At 50.1% G+C, this 20,980-nt stretch overlaps 1 protein-coding gene across 1 annotated transcript; it reads left to right on the top strand.

Moving 5' to 3' along the window:
• On the top strand, window positions 1-12,715 carry SUN5 (Sad1 and UNC84 domain containing 5; the record flags this gene model as incomplete). Its single annotated transcript, XM_084888420.1, has 11 exons — window positions 1-115; window positions 1,119-1,185; window positions 2,083-2,144; window positions 3,125-3,174; window positions 4,502-4,536; window positions 5,100-5,208; window positions 8,117-8,195; window positions 9,455-9,570; window positions 10,398-10,565; window positions 11,493-11,579; window positions 12,584-12,715. The coding sequence occupies 11 exons, from the start codon at window positions 1-3 to the stop codon at window positions 12,713-12,715; spliced, it is 1,020 nt and encodes a 339-aa protein (XP_084744546.1).
• Between the last annotated feature and the right edge of the window lie 8,265 nt (window positions 12,716-20,980).

Below are 20,980 nucleotides of genomic sequence, written 5' to 3'. Positions count from 1 at the left end.
ATGGCCCACACCCAGCAGCGACAGGACAGCCCTGTGTTCTCTGCAGATGATGCCTTCCTGTTCCCGCTCCGTCTCAACGGCCCATCCCCGGGCATGGTTCAGTTCGTAATGGGATGTATGTGTAAGTGTATACTGAAGGGCCGCCTCAAGCCAGGCTGACCTTGGAGGTGGGGGAGGGGGTGTGAGCCTGGGCTGGTTGCAGGGGCGGGAGAGAGCACAGGTGGAGCTCTGGAGGTCTTCCCATCAGAGGTATCAGGGTGTCGTTCCAGCCAGGATCTCTTCGGTGGTTAGACAGAGGGACTGGGAGGGAGGCTTGCAGCTTGGAGGAGCAGCTAACTGCCAGCCATAGCCTACTCTGACAGAGGCCTGGCCACTGGGTCAGAAGAGCGCTGGTGAAGTCGTGGGAATGGGTGTGATGCAACTGGCCCTCACTTCAGATTGGTATTCTACTTCTGTGGTCATCCACCCACCCCTCCACTTATTCATCCACGAGGTCCTGTATCCAACCATTTGTCCACCTATCCTTTTGTTTTTATATCGGTGCATTCCATTAGCACCTCCATCCATTCATTCAATGAGCTATCCACACCTTTGTTAATATTCACAACCATCCAGACATCAACCCCTCTACCCTTCCTCTCTTTCCCCATCCACTCAGCCATCTTCCAATTCACCTGTCTTCCAAACCCCTTCTCCCATCCCGCCTGCTCATTGTCCTGATTTCCTACTTTTGTCTAGCTCCATGCTGGGCAGTGCTAGGCACCAGGATGAACTAGACAAAGACCCTGTTCTTGAGGAGCTCCCAGTGTCTAAAAATGGGCATTCACGCATCCTAGGGTTCCTATGTCACTATTAAGTACTTGTTAACTGCCCATTGTGAGCAGTAATCACCTATAGGACTCATACTCACTCCAAGCTGGCACTTACCCATAAGCAGAGCAGGGTTGCCCTGGGCTCAACTAGCAAGTCGAGAGGGTCTCCCAGCTCCAGTTCCTCTCCCCCCCACCCCACCCCGACACACACACACACACACACACACACACACCAGGGAGTCAGAAAGTCATCGGAGAATAAGAACAAGGCTGCAACGACTCACTGGTATTCTGTCTCATCTGCAGCCTGGGTCACCTGCCTGGCCTGCTTCCTGAGGACTCAGGTCCACCAAATTCTATTCAACACCTTCAGGTAAGCAGGGGAGGCGAGGGAAGGCTGATAGGAGTTGGAACCACGCAGCTGGTAACCATGGCAGCCTCCTCACTGGTTTGAACCTCCCCCTTGATCTACAGACCAGACAAGCTATCCCACACCTGGCTTTTTTCAGATACCCTCACCCCAGAACATACTATGGCTCCCCATTGATCCATCACCTCAGCCTGCAGCCCTTTGAAATCCTGCCCCACCTTTCTTTGCGAACTGCCCTCATTCTGCTTCCTGTGGACTCGTTGGGCCAGCAAGGCTAGGGGTTCCCACTTCCTGGACCCCCTTTTTCTATTTCCACCTCCACATCTTTGTACACTCTGTTCTTCCTGCCTGGAATGTCCATTCCGTCCCTTCCCTTCCTGCCCCATCAGACTCCTCTGAATTCCTGAAGAGCCTTCACTTCATTCATTCACTTGAAGTCTACATGCTAACTGTTTCCTTCATGCCTACTTGGGGCTCAGCCTTGGCCCTTACCACTCATGAGCTTCCAGTTGAGTGGGGAAGGCAGACACCAGAAACATTGTGAGTGTGGGGAGTGAAGAGTCTAGAGGTTGTAGCAGGAGGGGCATTTGAGCTGAACCCTAAGGGTGTATTCACCAGGAGAGAAGACAGGAGGGAACAAACAGTATGTAGATGGAGAAAGGGGGTGATGAGAATGCAACAGCCATAGTGAATTGACCTCTGGTGGCCCCAAGTGCTGGGGTAAGAGCTTTCTTCCCTCTGTCGTGCCATGGAGCCAAGGAGCATGCCAACAGCCTGGAGAGGGTGTCACTGCCCTGAGAAGGGTCTGCCCCTCAGGGTGGGGAAGAGCTGGAGGCCAGGCAGGGACTGGCCAGCCTGTGCAAGCCCTGCCTCGCCTTGGCCACTACTTCTGTCTTCCAGATGCAAACCGCTCTTCCAGAAGTTCATGGAAAAGACAGGTGTCCTGGTCCTCTTTCTTTTCGGTGCGTCCCCAGGGCCCTGGCCCATCCCAGGTGGAGGAATCCCTAGCTCTCGCCCATTCTGTAGAGGGAAAGACCGGGGGTTCTGGCATTGACTAGGCAACACAGCCCCTCTATGAGCGCCAATTTCCCATCTGTCTAATAATGAGTGTTGCTGGGAGGATTAAATGTAATAATGACCAAAAAAAATTTTTTTGAAAGCTTTAAAAACTGTAAAGCTTTTTCCAAACCATGTTATGATAATTATTATTCCCTCTCTCTGGATTTCTGTGACTCCCTTCCAGCCACCACCACCAGCTCCCACATTACAGCTCTGCTTTCTCAAGCAAAGGAATCTCCTTCCTCCCCTCAAATCTATGGGGACAGGGGTGGGTTTCTTAGAAATTCCTAGAACACTTAACCCAACAAAATAAGGCTTTTGAAAATATATGTTTTATTGATGTTTAGAGAGAAGGAAGGAAAAGGGAGAAAGGAGAGAGAAATAAAAACATTGATTGACTGCCTCCTGCACACCCCCTCCTGGGGGGTCAAGCCCACAACCTGGGCATGTGCCCTGACTGGGAGTCTAACCATGACCTCCTGGTATATAGGTTGATGGTCAACCACTGAGCCATGCCAGCTGGCTTGAAGGATTTTATTAATGGCTTAAACAGTAAGGTTTCAGGCAACACAGATATCATAAAATGACTACCTCCTCTTTACCAATTATCCCCAGTAGGATTGGGATGGGGGGGGGGAGGAGACATGGATTATTTGATTTATGTGAGACATATTGCATTTTTTAAATCATTCAGTAATAAAGTAGACATCACTATTATCCCATCTTACAAATGAGTTATAGAAAGGTAACGTAACTTCTCCCAAAGATGCACAATGTTAGCAAGGGGCAAAGTTGGGATTTGAAGCTAGATGCCTTAACTCCAGACCCTAAGCTCTTAACCTTTCATCTTAAATGGTTCCTCCTCATTCCTCTGGCCCCACAGGATTCTGGGTGTTCATGATGCACTTACCATCCAAAGTGGAAGTCTGGCAGGTGAGTGTGTGCTCTCTGCAGGCACACTGCTGACTGACCTTCCCCAGTCAATGTCACCTCCATAAGCTGCTCTCACTGTCACCTCTCCTGGATTCTAATCAATTTCTGACTCACCCCAGTTCCAAGTCTCTGCCTTTGCCATGCCACTCACCTGGAACCCATCTCTCCCACCAAAATCTGACTTTCAAAGACCAGATGCAATATTCTCTCTTCCCGAATGCCTCTCCTGTCACTCACTCCCAGATATAACACATATCTTCTTTATCAAGGCTCCCACATAAAAAGGGATGATGAGGACAGGGATTCTCTCTACTCAAGGCAGTTTGTTCTGCTCTAATAAGATGAGATCATTTACTATGCGGTTCCTGGGGAAGAAGGAGGAGGAAACTAATGACAAGAGCTCCCACTCTGAGGACTGCAAAGAGGCTCAGAAGGCCTAGAGGGAAAGAATGTTTGATGAGCTTGTCCCTCCCTCTTTCTTCTCTTATGAACTCTTTCATCTCCTTCAAAATCCAGCTAATATGTCACTTCCTTCAGAAACACCCAGGCAGAGGTGGTCACATTCCCTTCTCTCATCCCACAATTTTCCATAATCACTAATATGAGTTTCTGTAATCATTACTATTTCCCCAGCTGTACTGCAGCCCTTGAAGGCAGAGTTTATTTATTCCCGCAATATCTACCTCAGGACTAGGCATCAGGTTGCCACTGTCAATGTTGGGTGATAGGATGGCCACACGGGAGTATGAATGGATTGGAGGAGGAGAGTGATGAATGTAGGGGTTGGGGCAACTGTGTGGAGGATGAATGGATGAAAGGAAAGTGGATGAATGAAAAAGAGAATAGGTAGGGAGGCAGATGGAATATATGGGTGGGTGGGTGGGTGGATGGTTGAATGGAAGGATAGATAGTTGGGATGGTGGATGGATGGATGGATGGATGGATGGATGGATGGATGGATGGATGGAATAAATGGACTGATGAAAGGGTTAGTGGATAAGGTGCGGTAAATGGATAGAAATGTAAAGAGATGAAAAAGGTTGGATAAATGGAGTAGAAGGATGGAAGAGGGTAAATGGATGGGATGGTGGATGGAAGGGAGGACAGATGAGTATGAATGTGGAGGGATGGATAGATGGATGGATGAATAAAAAGAAAGGTAAATTGAATTTTGGATAGATGGTAGATCAGTAGATTATGAAAGAGTAAACAAGAAGGTAGATGAATGAACAGATTTATGGTTGTGGGAAAATGGATGGATGAAGCTCTATTGGGCCCAAATTCGACCATCTGAAAGAGATTTCTTGCTTCCTCAACACCCCACCAGGATGACAGCATAAATACTCCACTGCAGAGCTTGAGGTAAGTTCTATTAACACCTAAAAAACAGAGCTATAACGGGGACCTGGAATATATTTACTAACAATATGAGCTCTGAAGTCAGACCAACCTGAGTTTAAATCTCTGCTCCAGTATTTTCTACCTGGCTAACCTCATGCAATACACTTTACCTCTCTGGGTCATTGATTCCTCATTTGTTAGATGAGGCATAACACCCATCTGGATCTGGGTAATTATTGATGTTAAAGAAGATACAAACTGTCTTGAATAATTCCTGGTCTATAGTTAGTGCTCGGCAAAAGACAGCTGAAAAGAATTTTAACCAACAAGATACTACCTGGTGGCATTATCCTTAATTGCAGACAAAATACTTAGGAATATTTGGAAGGAATGAGGTAGATTAAAGAATGTTCCAAGCAGGAGGAAGAGAATGAGCAGTATTTTAGAGATAAGATGGGGATAGGCTCAGGAGAGTAGAAAAATGTGAAGCTAGTTCTTAGTGGGCTGACTGGCAAAGGTAGAAGCTGAGAGTGACAACAGTACCACAGATCAGTCAGTCCATGTTCTCACCCCTTCCTCATAAGGCTGTACCAGGAGAAGGTGCGACATCACACAGGGGAAATCCAGGTTCTCCGAGGTATCATAAATCAGCTCACTGCCAAGCTCCAGGAGATGGAAGCCATGTCAGATGAGGTGAGATGCTGGCCATTCTGCCTCCAAACACCTAACTTCTCTGTTTGATGCCCTGTTTCCTATACCCCAAGTTTGATGAAGTACATTCCCCAATAACTTCCTAAAAAAGAGTGAAATAAGAGGTACAATTTAAAATTTATGAACTTGCACATTTGAAAGTATCTTCATCCACCGAGACCGGTTTGGCTCAGCAGTAGAGCGTCCGTATGCGGACTGAATGGTCCCAGGTTCGATTCCAGTCAAGGGCATGTATGTTGGTTTCGGGCACATCCTGGGTAGGGGTTGTGCAAGAGGCAACTGGTCGATGTTTCTCTCTCATTGACGTTTCTAGCTCTCTATCTCTTTCCCTTCCTCTCAGTAAAAAATCAATAAAACATGTTTTTTTTAAAAAGCATCTTCATCCTACCCTTATACTTGATTGTAATTTGGTATAGAATTATAGGTAGAAAATACTTCCCTCTGAGAATTTTGAAGGAAGCCCAGTATTGTGTTCTAGTTTATATTATTGTGTTCTAGTTTATATTACATATAATATAACTTTTATTATTGGTCCTTTAAGTGTCTTACAAACTTCATGAGAATTTGTAAGATATTCTTTTTTCCCTCAGTTTTCTATATTTAACCACTTGGGGGATGCTGAGTTTATCAGAATCTATGAATTAATATTTTTCAATAGTCTTGGAAAATTCTTAGTTATTATCTCTTAAAATATTGTTTCTTATTATCTGTGTCCTCTCCTGGGAATTCAAGTATATCTATGCTAGACCTTTAGAATTTATTCCACATAACTGTTATGCCATTACTTGATTGGTTTGTTTTTTTATTCTTTTTTTCTAGTTGCTTAAGTTTTTATATTTTCTATTCACATTTCTTTAAGCTAATTAATAATCTTATATTCTTTTCTGTTCAGTCTACTGTTAAATCATTCCATTAAGTTCTTAATTTCATATATCGCATTGTTTAGTTCTAAAACATACATTTGATTCTTTTTCATAGATTTTTAACTCTATGGTGAAACTTCAACATTTCACCTGTGTTGTCCATCTTTTCCTTTACTTTATTTAACACTGGAGGCCCAGTGCATGAGACTCATGCACTGGTGGGGAAGGGGGTGGGGTGTCCCTCAGCCTGGCCTGAGCTCTCTTGCAGTCCAGGACCCATTGGGGGATGTCTGCCTGCCAGCAGTCAGACATTTCTCTCACAGTCCATGGCTCTTGCAGCCTGGGACCCCTCACTCCTTACTGCCTGCCTGCAGTGGAGTCAGGAGAGGCTCTCGCCACTGCCACTGCACTCACTAGCTGTGAGGCTGGCTTCTAGCTGAGCAGCGCTCCCCCTATGGGAGCACATTGACCACCAGGGGGCAGCTCCTGCGTTGATCAACTGCCCCCCAGTGGTCAGTGTGTAGCATAGCAACCAGTCATTCCACCATTTGGTCTATTTGCAATTAGGCTTTTATATAGGACTAGCGGCTCTGTGCACAAAATTCATGCCCTGGGGGGTATCCCTGGCTTTGAACGGAGGCTAGGGCCAGCCAGGTCAAGTGGGAAGCTTGGCTTCCTCCATCGCCGGGGGCAAGCCTCCTGCTCTCTCTTGCTCTATGGCCGCCACCATCTTGGTTGGGCTAATTTGCATACTCACTCTGGCTGGTGGGTGTAGCAGAGTGATGGTCAATTTGCATGTTTCTCTTTTATTAGTGTAGATATACACTGAATGGCCAGATTATTATGCATTCAGAGATCATAATAATCTGGCCACTCAGTGTAGATGTGTATGCTCAGAGATTCTGTGGGTCAGGGATTCAGAAGGACAAAACAAGGACGTTTGTCAGTGTTCCATGATGTCTGAGGCCTCAGTGGGGAAGACTTGAAGGCTAGGGTGACTCAATACCTGGGCCTGCAATTAACTGGGGATGTTCACTCATGTCTGGAGGTTGATGCTGGCTGTCAATTGGAACTCAAGGCTGTTGACTAAAGCACCAAAACGTGGCCTCTCCGCGTGGCCTGGGCTTCTCCACAACATGGCGCTGGTGTCTCCAGAGAACCAGGCAGTGCTGAATCACCCTCGGAGTTAGTTCAGAAGTCAGACAGCATCGCTTCTGCCATAATCACAGTCCCACTCAGACTTATGGGGAGAGAAATTAAGTCCCCCCTCAATGGGAAGAGTGTCAAAGTCACAAAAGAAGAGCTTAGGATGGGAAACCTTGTTATAGCCATTTTTGGGAAGTACAATCTGCAAAAGCTGTAAAAAGTCTAATCAAAATATAGCCATCATATACTGAAAAAGCAGTGGAGTGCTGTGGCTAAGAGCTGGAACTCTGGAACCAAACTGACTAGCTCTGCCTCTCATGAGCTGTGTGACTTTGGACAAGTTATCCTTTTGTGCCTTGGTATTCTCATCTTCAAAATTCTCATCTTCTTAGAGTGAGGAAATTAGAGTGAACGTATGTGGTGCTGAGTAGCCCTGGCACATAGTTACGACTTTGTACCTCAAGTCTAATCCTCACAACAATGGGAGTGGCCATGACTGTCATCCCATCTTACAGAGGAGAAAACTGAGACTGAGATGGGCAGTACCCAGCCCACCACCCCACAGTAGTAAACGTCTGTCTAACTCCAGGGCCCCAGCCCTTCACTTCACTTCACTTCTGAACGCAAATTAACCCACGTGTGACACCCTGTCACCGTGGGGATAAAAGCACTGAGTAAAGCCAGTGGGGGGACTTGGGGGGTGGCTCTGTGTCTCCTGGGTTCCCTCACAATATACTAGTAGTGACTGGGGACCAGCCATGGCTTCCACGGGCAGGGTAAGCAGTTAGGGGAGAACTGCCTGTTCACTGGGGTGAACACACCTGTGGACCACGCTCTGTAAGAACACACTAGGGCACAGCTTATTTCTTCTGCCTCTTCAGCAAAAAATGACTCAGAAAATAATGAAGATGATACAAGGCGATTACATTGAAAAGCCGGACTTCGCCCTGAAGTCCATCGGTAAGTGATCCCCTCCCCCATTGTGCGCCCCTCAGTTTCCTCAGCAACTCTTCCGGGGTGGACCGGAAGTTCATCCTCAGAGCTAACCCTGCGCCCCAGCTGGTTTTCTTTCATGGAGGCTGACGTGGGGGGGAGAGGCCCTCTACCACGCCGCCTCCCACTCCCTGTCCTCCAACCTAGGGGTCAGCAGAGCTGCTCTTGCCCCAGGTGGGAAGACTGACCACATTAAAAAACAATACAGGCCCAGTTACCGTTGGGGATTGGCGCTTCGGAAAAATAAAGCAGGTGGCTGGGAGGGAGGGGAGCCAGGCAGAGGGAGAGCGTTTGGGCTGTAACCTGGTGAGGAAGAAAAAGCATTCCAGACCAAGGGAACCAATTTGAAAGGTGCCCCTGCAAGGACACAGTGGGATGGCAGGATGGTGGGATGGCGGGATGGCGGGATGAAGGGATGGAGGGATGGAGGGATGGAGGGATGGAGGGATGGAGGGATGGAGGGATGAAGGGATGGAGGATGGAGGGATGGAGGGATGGAGGGATGGAGGGATGAAGGGATGGAGGATGGAGGGATGGAGGGATGGAGAGATGGAGGGATGGAGGGATGGCGGGATGAAGGGATGAAGGGATGGCGGGATGGAGGGATGGAGGGATGAAGGGATGGAGGATGGAGGGATGGAGGGATGGCAGGATTGGGATCGGGATTGAGTGAGGGCATGCGAGAGGAAGTGAGGTGGGGCCAGCAGGGCGGATTGCTTCTGCCCGGCAGCCACCAACTGGTCCAAGGCACCCTCAGGCCCAAGCAGATGTGGGGTCAGAGGGTATCAGCTTGACCTTCCAGGGCTGGAGTAATGGGTGTAAGAATTACTGGGTGTAAGTATTACTCGTGTAATTCTTACATCCATTTCTCTTCTGGGAAATGGGTGCACTAGTAAGGATAGCCATAACGATGATGATGACATAAGTGAGGGCTGACTGGGCGCCAGGCACTTCTGGACCAAGTCTGAGGTATTCATCCATTTCAACCTCACCACAACCCTACGAGGTGGATGTTATCTATCATTCCTTCTGTTATTGTTATTGTCATTGTCATTGTTATTGTTATTCCCATTTCCCAGAGAACACTGAGATCCAGAGAGACCCAGTGACTCGTCCAAAGTGCATTGGGCACAGAGTCAGTGCCTAATCAGGGAGGCTCCCCTCCACCAGGCAGAAGTGGGGGGGCTGCTCAGCTGAGACCCTCCATCTCCCCACCTTTCATACAGGAGCCTCTATTGACTTTGAGCAAACATCACCCACATACAACCACGACAAGGCTCGCTCCTACTGGAACTGGATCCGGCTGTGGAACTATGCACAGCCCCCGGACGTGATCCTCGAGGCAAGGGGCATGGGGGAGAGTGGCTGGGGTGAGGGCAAGGGTCTGGGGGTCTTCACTGGAAGCAGAGGTTGAGGATGAGAGTAAAGGGGATGGAGCCTGGGGCAGGGACAAGGCTTGATGCAGGAGGGCGATGGGGCAGGGCAGGAGGCAGACAAAAGTGGCAATTGGTGGGGGTGAGGGTGGGGGTGGGGGTGAGGTGGGGGTGGAGAAATCAGGGGCAAGGGCAGGAGGCAAGAACAGACAGCAGGGCCGAAACCGGTTTGGCTCAGTGGATAGAGCGTCCAAAAGGTCCCAGGTTCGATTCCAGTCAAGGGCATGTACCTTGGTTGCGGACATATCCCCAGTAGGGGGTGTGCAAGAGGCAGCTGATCGATGATTCTCTCTCATCGATGTTTCTAACTCTCTATCCCTCTCTCTTCCTCTCTGTAAAAAAATCAATAAAATGTATTAATAAAAAGAAAAAAGAAAGAAAAAAGAACAGACAGCAGGGACCACTGGGGGGCTGGGCAGCAGCAGGAGACAGGCACAGGGATAGGGGGACAACCTGCTTCAGCTAGAAGGGGCTCCACCTCAAGATGGAGGGTCAGGGAACCCTGAAGGGCCTAAACAGGCCCCTGTCCTCACTGCTCAGGGCTGAGGGGAAGACTCATCTTGCTGCCTGCAGTCAGGGGGGCTTCCTAGAGGTGGGGGCGCTCAAGTCAAGCTTGGTAGACAGGAGGCTCTGGCTCACCCAGGAGGGCAGAGGAGGACTAGGGGAGCAGGATGGAGTACGGAGTGTGTCTTCATCCACCCACCCAGCATAACCTCCTTTGCACCTGCCCCTGCAGCCCAACGTGACACCTGGCAACTGCTGGGCCTTCCCGGGTGACCGCGGCCAGGTGACCATCCGGCTGGCCCAGAAGGTCTACCTGTTCAACCTCACCCTGCAGCACATCCCCAAGACCATCTCACTGTCGGGCAGCCTGGACACGGCTCCCAAGGACTTTGTCATCTACGTGAGCAAGCCCTGGCGGGGAGCAGTGTTTACCTAAGGCCATGGTCGGCAAAATGCAGCTCTTTAGCCCTTTGAGTGTGGCTCTTCCACAAAATACCACGGCCTGAGCGAGTCTATTTTGAAGAAGTGGCATTAGAAGAAGTTTAAGTTTAAAAACATTGGCTCTCAAAAGAAATTTCAATCGTTATACTGTTGACATTTGGCTCTGTTGACTAATGAGTGTGCCGACCACTGCCCGAGGGGATGGCCTTGTAATGGCAGCATGCCAGGCTCTGTGGTAAATGGCACAACTCATGCAGGCGGTGGGCCTGCGTGACGCTCTCTTAAGGCAGGGCATGGCCCGGGTCAGAGTCAGATCACAGCTTTCAAGGACAGGGGATGAACAGCTATTCTACACTATGATCTCTGAACGCATAATAATTTGGCCACTCAGTGTATATCCTATATAATAAAAGACTAATAAGCAAATTGTCCCCGCAACCAGGAGTTCGACCAGCACCCTTGCACGAATTCATGCACCGGGCTTCATGCACACCACACACACACACACACACACTGTGAGTGGCCAGATTATTATGCGTTCAGAGATCATCATAATCTGGCCACTCGGTGTGTATCAGCCCAAGCTTTTCACAGCTAGTTTAGTTCTCAGAGGCCCATTTCACTGATAAGGAGACTGAGGTCCGGAGAAGGGTAGGGAAACACCCAAGTCCTACAAGTCAATGGCTGAGTAGAGGTGGACCCTCAGCCTCCAGAGTCCCAGGCCAGAGCTCTTTTCTATCCATTATTCTGTACTGCAACAGTGTGGTCCCAAAGAGGTAGGGAGCTCCCCATCCTGGGCGGGGTGCAAGTCTCAGCTGGAGAGGGGCAGCGCTCTCTGAAGGTGCTGCCTGTGCATGACACTGTCTTCTCGGTTCTGATTCCTCAGGGCATGGAAGGCTCCCCCAGGGAGGAGGTGTTCCTGGGGTCGTTTCAGTTCCAGCCGGAAAACATCATTCAGACGTTCCAGCTCCAGGTACCTGAGAAAGGCTGCCCTACTAAGTGCACTGTGGGCCGGGCTTTACCCAGGGGACCCCACGGCATCTCCCAACAGCCCCAGGAGATGCACGATTGTCCCTGACCTACCTGACAGAGAAGGAAACTGAGGCTCAGAGAGAGGGACCTGCTGCCGGGACAAGAGTGGCCCCTGAGGAGATCCATGCAGTCGCTGGCAGTTCCCTGTTTCCCTCGTCTGCCCAGGAGCCCTCGAGGATGTTGAGCGGGAAGGGCCCATCAGGCTAGGAATGCTGGGTTCCAATGTAGCCTCTCCATGCTGGCCGGTCCATTATCAGCACCTGGTCCCACCATAGGTGGGGAGGATGGAGGGGAGGGAGCTGGAGACAGAAGCAGGACTCGCCGAGTAGCTGCTGGGATGGTTCTGAGACTTGGTGGAATAGCTAGGCCTGGGAGCTGACATGGGTCCAAATCCTGACCCAACCACAAATTCTGCATGATCTGGGTTATTCCCTCCCTCGCTGGGCCTCAGTTTCCCCTTATACAATTCTCTAGGAGATAAGGACAATCCAGTCTCCTATATCTACTATGTCCCAGGTGCCAGTGAGTCGTCCAGCTCCAAGATCTCATTTCATGCTCACAGCAGCCGTGGGATATGGATGTTACCACTCCGGTGTCACAGGGCAGGGAACTAAAGCCCAGAGAGGGATGGCCATTTACTCAGGGTCCCACAGCATACAGGTGCCAGGGTCCCAAAGCTGGCACACCTCCCTGATCAGTGTGTGTGAGTGTGAGTGTGTGTGTGTGTGTGTGTGTGTGTGTGTGTGTGTGTCCTTCTGGCCTTAGCATCTTCCATCCCAGCCCCTGAGTATCGATTTGCTATGTGGCCTTGGAACGGCCCATTTCCCTCTCTGGGTCTCAGTTTCCCCTCCTATGAAATGGGTCCCTACCACTCCCAAACGCCCTTCTGAACAGGCAAGGGGGGGCGCCTAGGGGAGAGCTGCCCCATGTCTGTGACTCTTTCAGAACCAGCCCACCCGGACCTTTGGGGCAGTCAAGGTGAAGATATCAAGCAACTGGGGGAACCCACGCTTTACCTGCCTCTACCGCGTGCGCGTGCACGGCTCTGTGACCCCACCCAGAGAGCAGCCTAACTGATCCCCCTCCCCGAGAGAGATTAAAGTTTATTCTTCAGGACCCAACCCAAGCCTATGTGTCTTTGGCCCCAAAGATTAAGGGTGGGCTAGCATTTGATGTAGCAGTTATTGATCATGTACTGGCTGCACAGCATCCTCACAACAGCCCCATGGGGCCCCATTTCACAGATGGGACAGGGAAAGCTCCCAGGAAATACATGACTTGCCAGAGGTCACAGCCAGAAAATGGCAGCATCGGGATTCAAACTGCCTGACGGCTGTACGTAAGTCATCTCCCCTGCTCCAAGTCGAGCTCTGCCCTTGACTCAGGCATGACCTTGGGCAAGACCCAGATCTCTCAGCCTCAGTCTCCCCAGCAGAACATTGGGAGAGGATGATGGCTGTTATACCAGATAAGGTGGAAGATGGGAAATCTCAGCCCTGCCCACCTTGGAGTGTTCCAGCATCTTACAGATGGTTCGCTGTGTGGCATTAGGCAGGACACACCCTCTCCGGACCTCAGTGTTTCCAGGTATAAAGAAACATCTGTTTTCTCTTTTGTGCATCAAAAACATAACATCGACAAGTAAAATGGCAACCCACAGGACGGGAGAAAATATTTGTGAATCATATAACTGATAAAAGATGAATAACCAGATTATATAAAGAATTACTACAAAGGAAACCATCAACAAAACAAGAACATATTTCAGATAAGGGTTTAATCTCCAAAATTTACAGAGAACTCATACAACTTAACAAAATGAAGATAAACAACCCACTCAAAAAATGGGCAAAGGACCTAAATAGACACTTTTTGAAAGAGGACATACAGAAGGCCAAGAGACATATGAAAACATGCTCAAAATCACTAATCATCCGAGAGATGAAAATCAAAACAACAATGAGGTACCATCTCACACCTGTCAGAATGGCTATCATCAACAAATCAACAAATGACAACTGCTGGCAGGTATACGGAGAAAAAGGAACCCTCCTGCTCTGCTGGTGGGAATGCAGACTGGTACAGCCACTGTGGAGAACAGTGTGGAGTTTCCTCAAAAAACTGAAAATGGAACTCCCATTCGACCCAGTAATCCCACTTTTAGGAATATATCCCAAAAAAACAGAAATACCAATCAGAAATGACATATGCACCCTCTGTTTATAGAAGCATAATTTACAATAGTTAAGATTTGGAAACAGCCTAAGTGCCCATCAGCAGATGAGCAGATTAAAAAAACTGTGGTACACCTACACAATGAAATTCTATGCTGCTGTGAAAAGGAAGGAAGTCTTACCATTTTCAACAGCATGGATGGAACTGGAGAGCATTATGCTAAGTGAAATAAGTTAGTGGGAGAAATATAAATATCACGTGATCTCATATGTGGGATATAATGATCAACATAATTTGATGAACAAAAATAGATCCAAAGACAAATGGCAGAGGAGGTGGGGGCAGGGGGATTAGAAAGCAATCCAAGGACTTGTGTGCATGCAGATTAGCATAACCAATGGACACGGACACTGGGGCGGAGGGGGCTTGCCCAGGGTGGGAATGGCTGGGGGCAGGGAGTGTCAAAAGAGAAAAAGGAGACATATATAAAACTTTAAACAATAAACAAACAAAAAAGAATTCCTAAAACTCAACCACAAAAAAAAAAAAACTCAGTTCAAAAATGAAGTAAAGACTGTACCAAAGATACATTTCTCCAAAGATATATACAAATGACCAATAAGCACGTAAAAAGATGCTCAAAATCACTGATCATTAGGGAAATGAACATCTAAACTACAGTGAGATACTACCTCACACCCATCACAAATGGCTACTATCAAAAAACAAAATAGTAAGTTGAGGATGTGGAGAAATTGGGACCCTGGGGCATGTGGGAATGAAAAATGGTGCAGCCATTATAGAAAACAGTATGGTGATTCCTCAAAAAGTTAAAAATGCATTACCATGTGATCCAGGAATTCCACTTGTTATATACCCAGAAGAATTTGGTCTCAAGGAGGTATTTGTTTACTCACGTTCCTAGCATTATTCACAGTAGCTAAAATGTGGAACCAATCAGGTGTCCATCAACAGATGGATAACAAAAAATGTACATGCCATGAAATATTATTCGATCTTAAAAAGGAAAGAAATTCTGATAGTTTTATAAGAGGAAAAGAGCTGTGGAGATTAATGCTGGTGACGGTTGCACAATATTATGAATGCATTTAAAACAATTGAACTGGCCCTGGCTGGTTTGGCTCAGTGGACAGAGTGCTGGCCTGCAGACTGAAGGGTCCTGGGTCAAGTGCACATGCCTGGGTTGTGTGCTTTATTCCCAGTAGGAGGTGTGCGGCCAAACAATGATTCTCATCATTGATGTTTCTATCTCTCTCTCCCTCTGCTTTCCTTTCTGAAATCAATAAAAATATATTTTAAAAAATTGAACTGTACACTTAAAAATGATTAAGATGGTACATTTTATGTTACATGTGTTTTACCACAATAAAAACTGGGGGGAAAGTTATACTAGTCACTCATTTTGCATGCTAAGTTAAATAAGTTAGTTGGAGTCCCACCTGTTCTGTATTTGAGCTTACGGAAGTGCTAAAAACAGTCTCTACTGCCAGAATCCGCTATGACTTCACCCACCAGCTGTCAGCTCAGAGCAGGGCGCACAATAGGTGCTGGATGAATGATCACCAAAAACCTGGCCCCAGGAGATCAGTCCTCTGGGAGGGAGTGTCAGGGCCCCAGATCGGGGCAGGCTGGCCAAGCTGGAAAGGGCACGGACTGGAGCCAGTAAGGGAGGGAATTCACTCGGGCAGGGGCAGGCAGAGAGGGAGGCTGGCAGAGGTCCAGCTGGGCATGTGAAGGGCGGATAAATCGGAAATACGCTTGTTTCCCGGCAGGGCATGCTGGACAGGCCCTGCTCCGGTGCAGTACCCACCCCTCTGGTCATTTGCCAGACTCCTCACCAGCCCCGGGACCCTCCAACACCTAGTCCTCCAATGGTCTCCAGAGTGGGTGGGCTTCAAGGGATCACCCCGTTCTCCTGCCTCTCATTGCTCCCCATCCCTCCCCAGCAATCAGTGGGCCTGGGAGCCACACATGCTCCACCTGGCATTATTTCCATAATTTTATAAGAACCATTTTTGTCATTAAAAAGCCACACCATACTGAGATTTGTAGGCAGCCTACTTCCTCCCCAAATGCCCGTCCCAGTCTTACTCCTCTAACTTTTCTTCCCATCATTTGTCCTTTAATTTTGTTTGAAGTGTTTTTGTTCAACAAATCTTTTTTTGAAAAATTTTATGTAGCTAAATCATCCTTTTCCTTTATGGCTGATAACTTGTATACATTGCAGGAAGAGCCTACACAGTTTTAAGATTATAGCAATATTCTCCTATATTTTCTTCTACCAATTTTATCATATATATTATATACTAAGTTCCCAGTGCACAAATTCGTGCACCTTGAAAAGAACTGTGGGCTGTGAGGCTGCAGTGGGCACAGGGCCAGGTCTCAGCCCATCCTCCGCAACCCCACCCGGCCCCTCCTGCCATGGCCCCCAGTCCCCTGTCTGCCGGCAGCCCCACTCCCGCCATTCTCACATGTTCACAGCATTGGCCCTGCTTGCACCTGCTGATGGCAAGGAGTGACAGGTGCTGGCACCATCAGCCATCAGCCGGTGTGAGTGGCAGCTGCTGCCTTGATTCCGCCTCAGGAGCAGGGGGAGGTGGAGAAGTCCAATCACCTCTTGCACCCACTGATGACACCGAGCGATCAGGGCCGGCACCAGCAGCAGGTGTAATCATTGGGTGGGACTACGGTGCGTGGAAGCAAAGAATTTTTATTAACCACCAGAGGCTTGCCCCCTTGCTACCAGCACTCAGTCTTGGTCTGGCACTCCTGCTCACCTGCTCCACCATGCTGCTGCAGCCGATGCCCATCATGTTTCATGCACACCCCCTGGTGGTCAGCGCATGTCATAGTGACCGTTTGTTTGGTTGTTCTATTGTTGGGTCTATTTGCATATTAGCCTGTTATTCTATAGGATAGGTAGAAATGCTCTTTAGGGCATGCATAAAGTGCATTGGATGTAGAAAAACTTTTAAAAATATTTTTATGGATTTCAGAGAGGAAGGGAGAGAGAGAGAGAGAGAGAGAGAGAGAGAGAGAGAGAGAGAGAGAGAAACATCAATGATGAGAGATGATCATTGGTCAGCTGCCTCGCCTCCTGCACACCCCGCACTGGGGATTAAGCCCACAACCCAGGCATGTGCCCTGACTGGGAATCAAACCATGACCTCCTGGTATATAGGTTGACGCTCAACCACTGAGCCATGCCGGCTGTGCTGGATATAGAAAACGTTAATGCATCAGGACTTTGTTTTTGTGCATTCTGGTGTGAGGTAGGGATCTAGTTTAATTTTTGCTAAATTATTGCCCAAAGGCCACACTGCAGTATCATCATTGAATAGTCCATCTTCCTCGGTAGCTTGGAAACAGAACCCATGCACAGCTTCTGGTCTCTTTTCCATGTCACGGAGCCCCTGCCTCCTCCTGCACCAGCATGGGACTCCTCGAGTTTCTCTGGTTTGGGAACATGTGAGAACCATCTTCTTCATTGCTCTGTTTCTCATACACTTCCCTTTCAGGCGAACTTTAGAAGCAGCGTGTCACGCTGCATTTTTTAACAGCTAACCCTGCACTGGTTGTACGGGTTCATGCATGGGGCATACATTCCTTGGCCATGTCAGCCCTTCTCTCTCTGGGAGGCAGACTCTTCTCTCCATGTCCTCTAGTTTTCCTTCATAGGAATCCTGCACTTTCCTTATCAGGTTTAATCCTGGATATTTTACAAGCTTTAGGGGCGTTGTAATGGGATCTTTGTCGTTTTCTGTGGTTCAAGCTGCTCTGTAGGAAACTCGGTTTGATACTCATTTGGCTCTCACCCACCCCACCACCCCCACACGCAGTCTTCACCCTCTTGACTCAAGAGTCTTGAGGGTTCCAGTGAATTCCCTCCACAAGCATTTCATAATGGTTCCAGGTGAGTTCACATCCGCCACCTCTCCTCCTCCTCACTGCAGGAATGAAGCACTGTCACAAATGAGGAAACTGAGGCACGGAGAGGTGGAGCACCTTCCTAAGGTCACACAGTGAGTCCTGGTGCGACTTCAACACCCAGGCCCCAAGGTGCCTGCTCTCCCCTCCAACCTCCCCACAGGCTTGTCAGATTCCTGTAGGTTCAGGTGCACCAACTGTGGAGCTGCGAGTGGAGAGCAGGATCCCTGGGTTCTGTCCCAGCGGCGCCCTGGGGAGCAGGCTGACCCCCACCCCCACCACAGGACCTCTGAGGCCACGTACAGACCACAGGCAAGGGCACGGCCAGTCCACCGGAAGCCTTGTTCCCTCTGAGGAACCCCCCTACCTGTGGCTCAGCCCTGCCTGGGCTACCAGGCTCCCCTTCATTCACCAAAGGCCCCCTTTCACCTGCCCCCAATGTGCACCCCACACCCTACGACCCTGCCCTCCCAGGTCAATAGGCCGTGAGTACGGCACTACAGCTCACAGTGCTGAGAGGAACCCAGTCCCACCCAAGGCCCACATCGGAAGCCGGACAGCGCCGCAGGGGCCTGCTCCAGCCCAGGAAGGCTCTTTCCCGGGGCAGCTTCCCGCAGAAGAAAAAAGGCTGCCCCTAGGCCGCACTCTTCGCCCTCATCCCAGGTCCACAATGCACAAGGCTGGCCGCCTGCCCGCCATTCGGCCCCGCCCGCCGGACTGGAGCAGAGGCGTGGGCAGCCAGCCAGGGTGGGAGCCAGCAGTCTGTGGTGACCAAGGCAGAGCCGGAGGTACTGAGCGCCAAACCACCCCCAACGGCCCCAGAGTGGCGCCTCTGATAATCCTGCCAGGAGCCCCATGGTTTTAGCTAATCTGCTAATCCCTGGACACCAGGCCGGGTAGGGCTGGGGCAGGCAGGCAGGACCACAGCTTCTCTGAGCCTCAGAGATCCTGGACCAGTGACAAGTCAGAGAATTAGGCCCCACCCCTGCCCTGTGCTCCCTTACTGTATGACCTTCAGGGAGTCACCCTTTAGCCTCAGTTTCCCCATATGCACCCAAAGGATGCTAGTCCTCACCTCTTCCGGCCAGAGGTGAATGAAGGTCCTCAAGATCCACTCCTGTTTTTGACCATGGGATCCAAGGGCTTATGGGAAGCTCTAGGTGGCCTGGAAGATGGGCACAGACGCTGCTGCCCTCAGACCCCCACCCACCTCTCCTGAGTCTGTGGACCCTGCCCTTCATTGGGGCACAGAGCCTCCTGCTCTGTTCGGTTCTCAGGCACTGGCCGGGGCAGTTCCCAGGAGCAGGGAGGGTCAGACCTGAGGAAGGAGAGGCGAGGCCAGCCCCTGCCCTGGGCCTGTGAGCTTCTGCCCCCGGTACACAACCCAAGTCCATTGAGACCCTCAGCTTTTTTTTTTTTAATATATATTTTTTAATATATATTTTATTGATTTTTCTTACAGAGAGGAAGGGAGAGAGATAGAGAGCTAGAAACGTGGATGAGAGAGAAACATCGATCAGCTGCCTCTTGCACACCCCCTACCGGGGATGTGCCCTCAACCAATGTACATGCCCTTGACTGGAATCTAACCTGGGACCTTTCAGTCCTCAAACTGAAGCTCTACTGCTGAGTCAAACCGGTTTTTGGCGAGACCCTCAGCTTTGTTGGGGGGTCTAGATGGGAAAGGGGAGGAAGGAGAGGCCTGGTCCACCCCTCAGGACTCAGAAATCATAGCTCGCCAGTGACCCCTTCCTTCTGACACTGCCAGCTTGTCACCATCAGTGCCACCCACTAGCCCTGTGGCCAAGTGAGGGCGTCACCTCTGGGACAGGACAGAAGTCCCCAGATGGCCCTTTCCGATGGACGCAGGTGTGCCAGGCATCGTCCCGAAGGCTCTGAGACCCTGGGCTTTACAAGCTGAGAGAGAAATAAACCTGGCATGTAACTAGCACCCTTCGCTGAAGGCTCGCCATGCTGTGCCCGGGGCTAGGGCTGCTGCATATCCCCACGTCCCCTTCCCCCACGGCCCTGTGAGGGAGGAGGAAATGAGGGGAAGGGGGCTGCAGGGAGGAATTTAAGGTTGACTGGCTGGCTCTGGAGTGGCTGCTGGTGGCCTGTCTGGGGAAGGAGGAGCTGGTAGGGAGAGGGGTCTGTGGCTGTGAGTCCACAGGGAGGGTGAGGCAGGCTTTGGGGCCTCTGCAAGCTGGCCTAGCTAGGCCTTTCCTGTAGCCCCTGTGAGAAGCTAAGGGAGCAGTCCACCTCCTGGGCAGAGCTGGGCCAGAGCGGGAGGCCAACGTGGATGCCACGCAAGGAAGGACTTCCTATCAGCTCAGCTCTGCAGGGACTGAGCCCTCTGCCCAAGGAGGTGGCAAGCCCAGAGCAAGCTGGGCTACTCCAGAGCTCAGGATCCTGTGGATTCTCTAACCCGGCTTCGACGTGGCTCCTTCCTCCTCCTCCCCGAGGGGCCCTCAGCCCTGGACTGTCTATTGAGTGCTACCCACTGGGGTGTTGGCATTTATTTGAACACCAGCAGGGACTTCTTCCCTGATCGCATGTCCTAATGAGCTCCCTGTCACTTCCCATCTCTGCTTGATTAGTTCCTATAACAGACATCAGTTGATCGTTTTACTATTTTCCTTGTTTGTTGCATGTGAGGTCCCTGAGGGCAAGGACCATGTTGGTCTTACCCACACTGTGTCCCAGAGCCTAGCTCAGAGCCTGTCATACACTAGGTCCTCCATCAAACACCCACTGGAGGAACAGACGGCACACCGGAGGGGTGCTGACACCCCGGACTGCCCGCCAGGGTGGCCAGCAGTCTCGGACTCTCGGAATCAAGGACCAAACAAGGACGATATTAGCAAGAGGGCACTGATGTAGCGTGAGGGTCATTAAGGATGAGCAGGGCCGGCTTGGCCTCAGCTCCCCCAAGTCCCAAGGGGACACTCCTTGGTCGTTGTCACAGGAGCAGAGTTCCCTGGAGAACATGGTGGCTCACGCGGGCAGGAGGGAAACAAGGGCTGGAAAGTGGAGGCTGGGACCCAGCCAAGCCCCTCTCTGACTGAGTTATTCCATCTTCACAACAGATCTGGCTGATGAGAGGCAGGAAGGGCCTTTGGAGAATGAGGCACAGGGGGCCAGGTGATATGGGCAGGCTCAGGGTCCGAGGGTGCTCATGCTTCTGGGGCTGGCTCGGACAATCTCCACGGTGTCGCC

The sequence above is a fragment of the Pipistrellus hanaki genome (genome assembly GCF_964339955.1).
Source record: "Pipistrellus hanaki genome assembly, chromosome: 6".
In the NCBI taxonomy this organism is placed as follows: Eukaryota; Metazoa; Chordata; class Mammalia; order Chiroptera; family Vespertilionidae; genus Pipistrellus; species Pipistrellus hanaki.
This window is presented reverse-complemented; position numbering and strand designations above follow the sequence as displayed.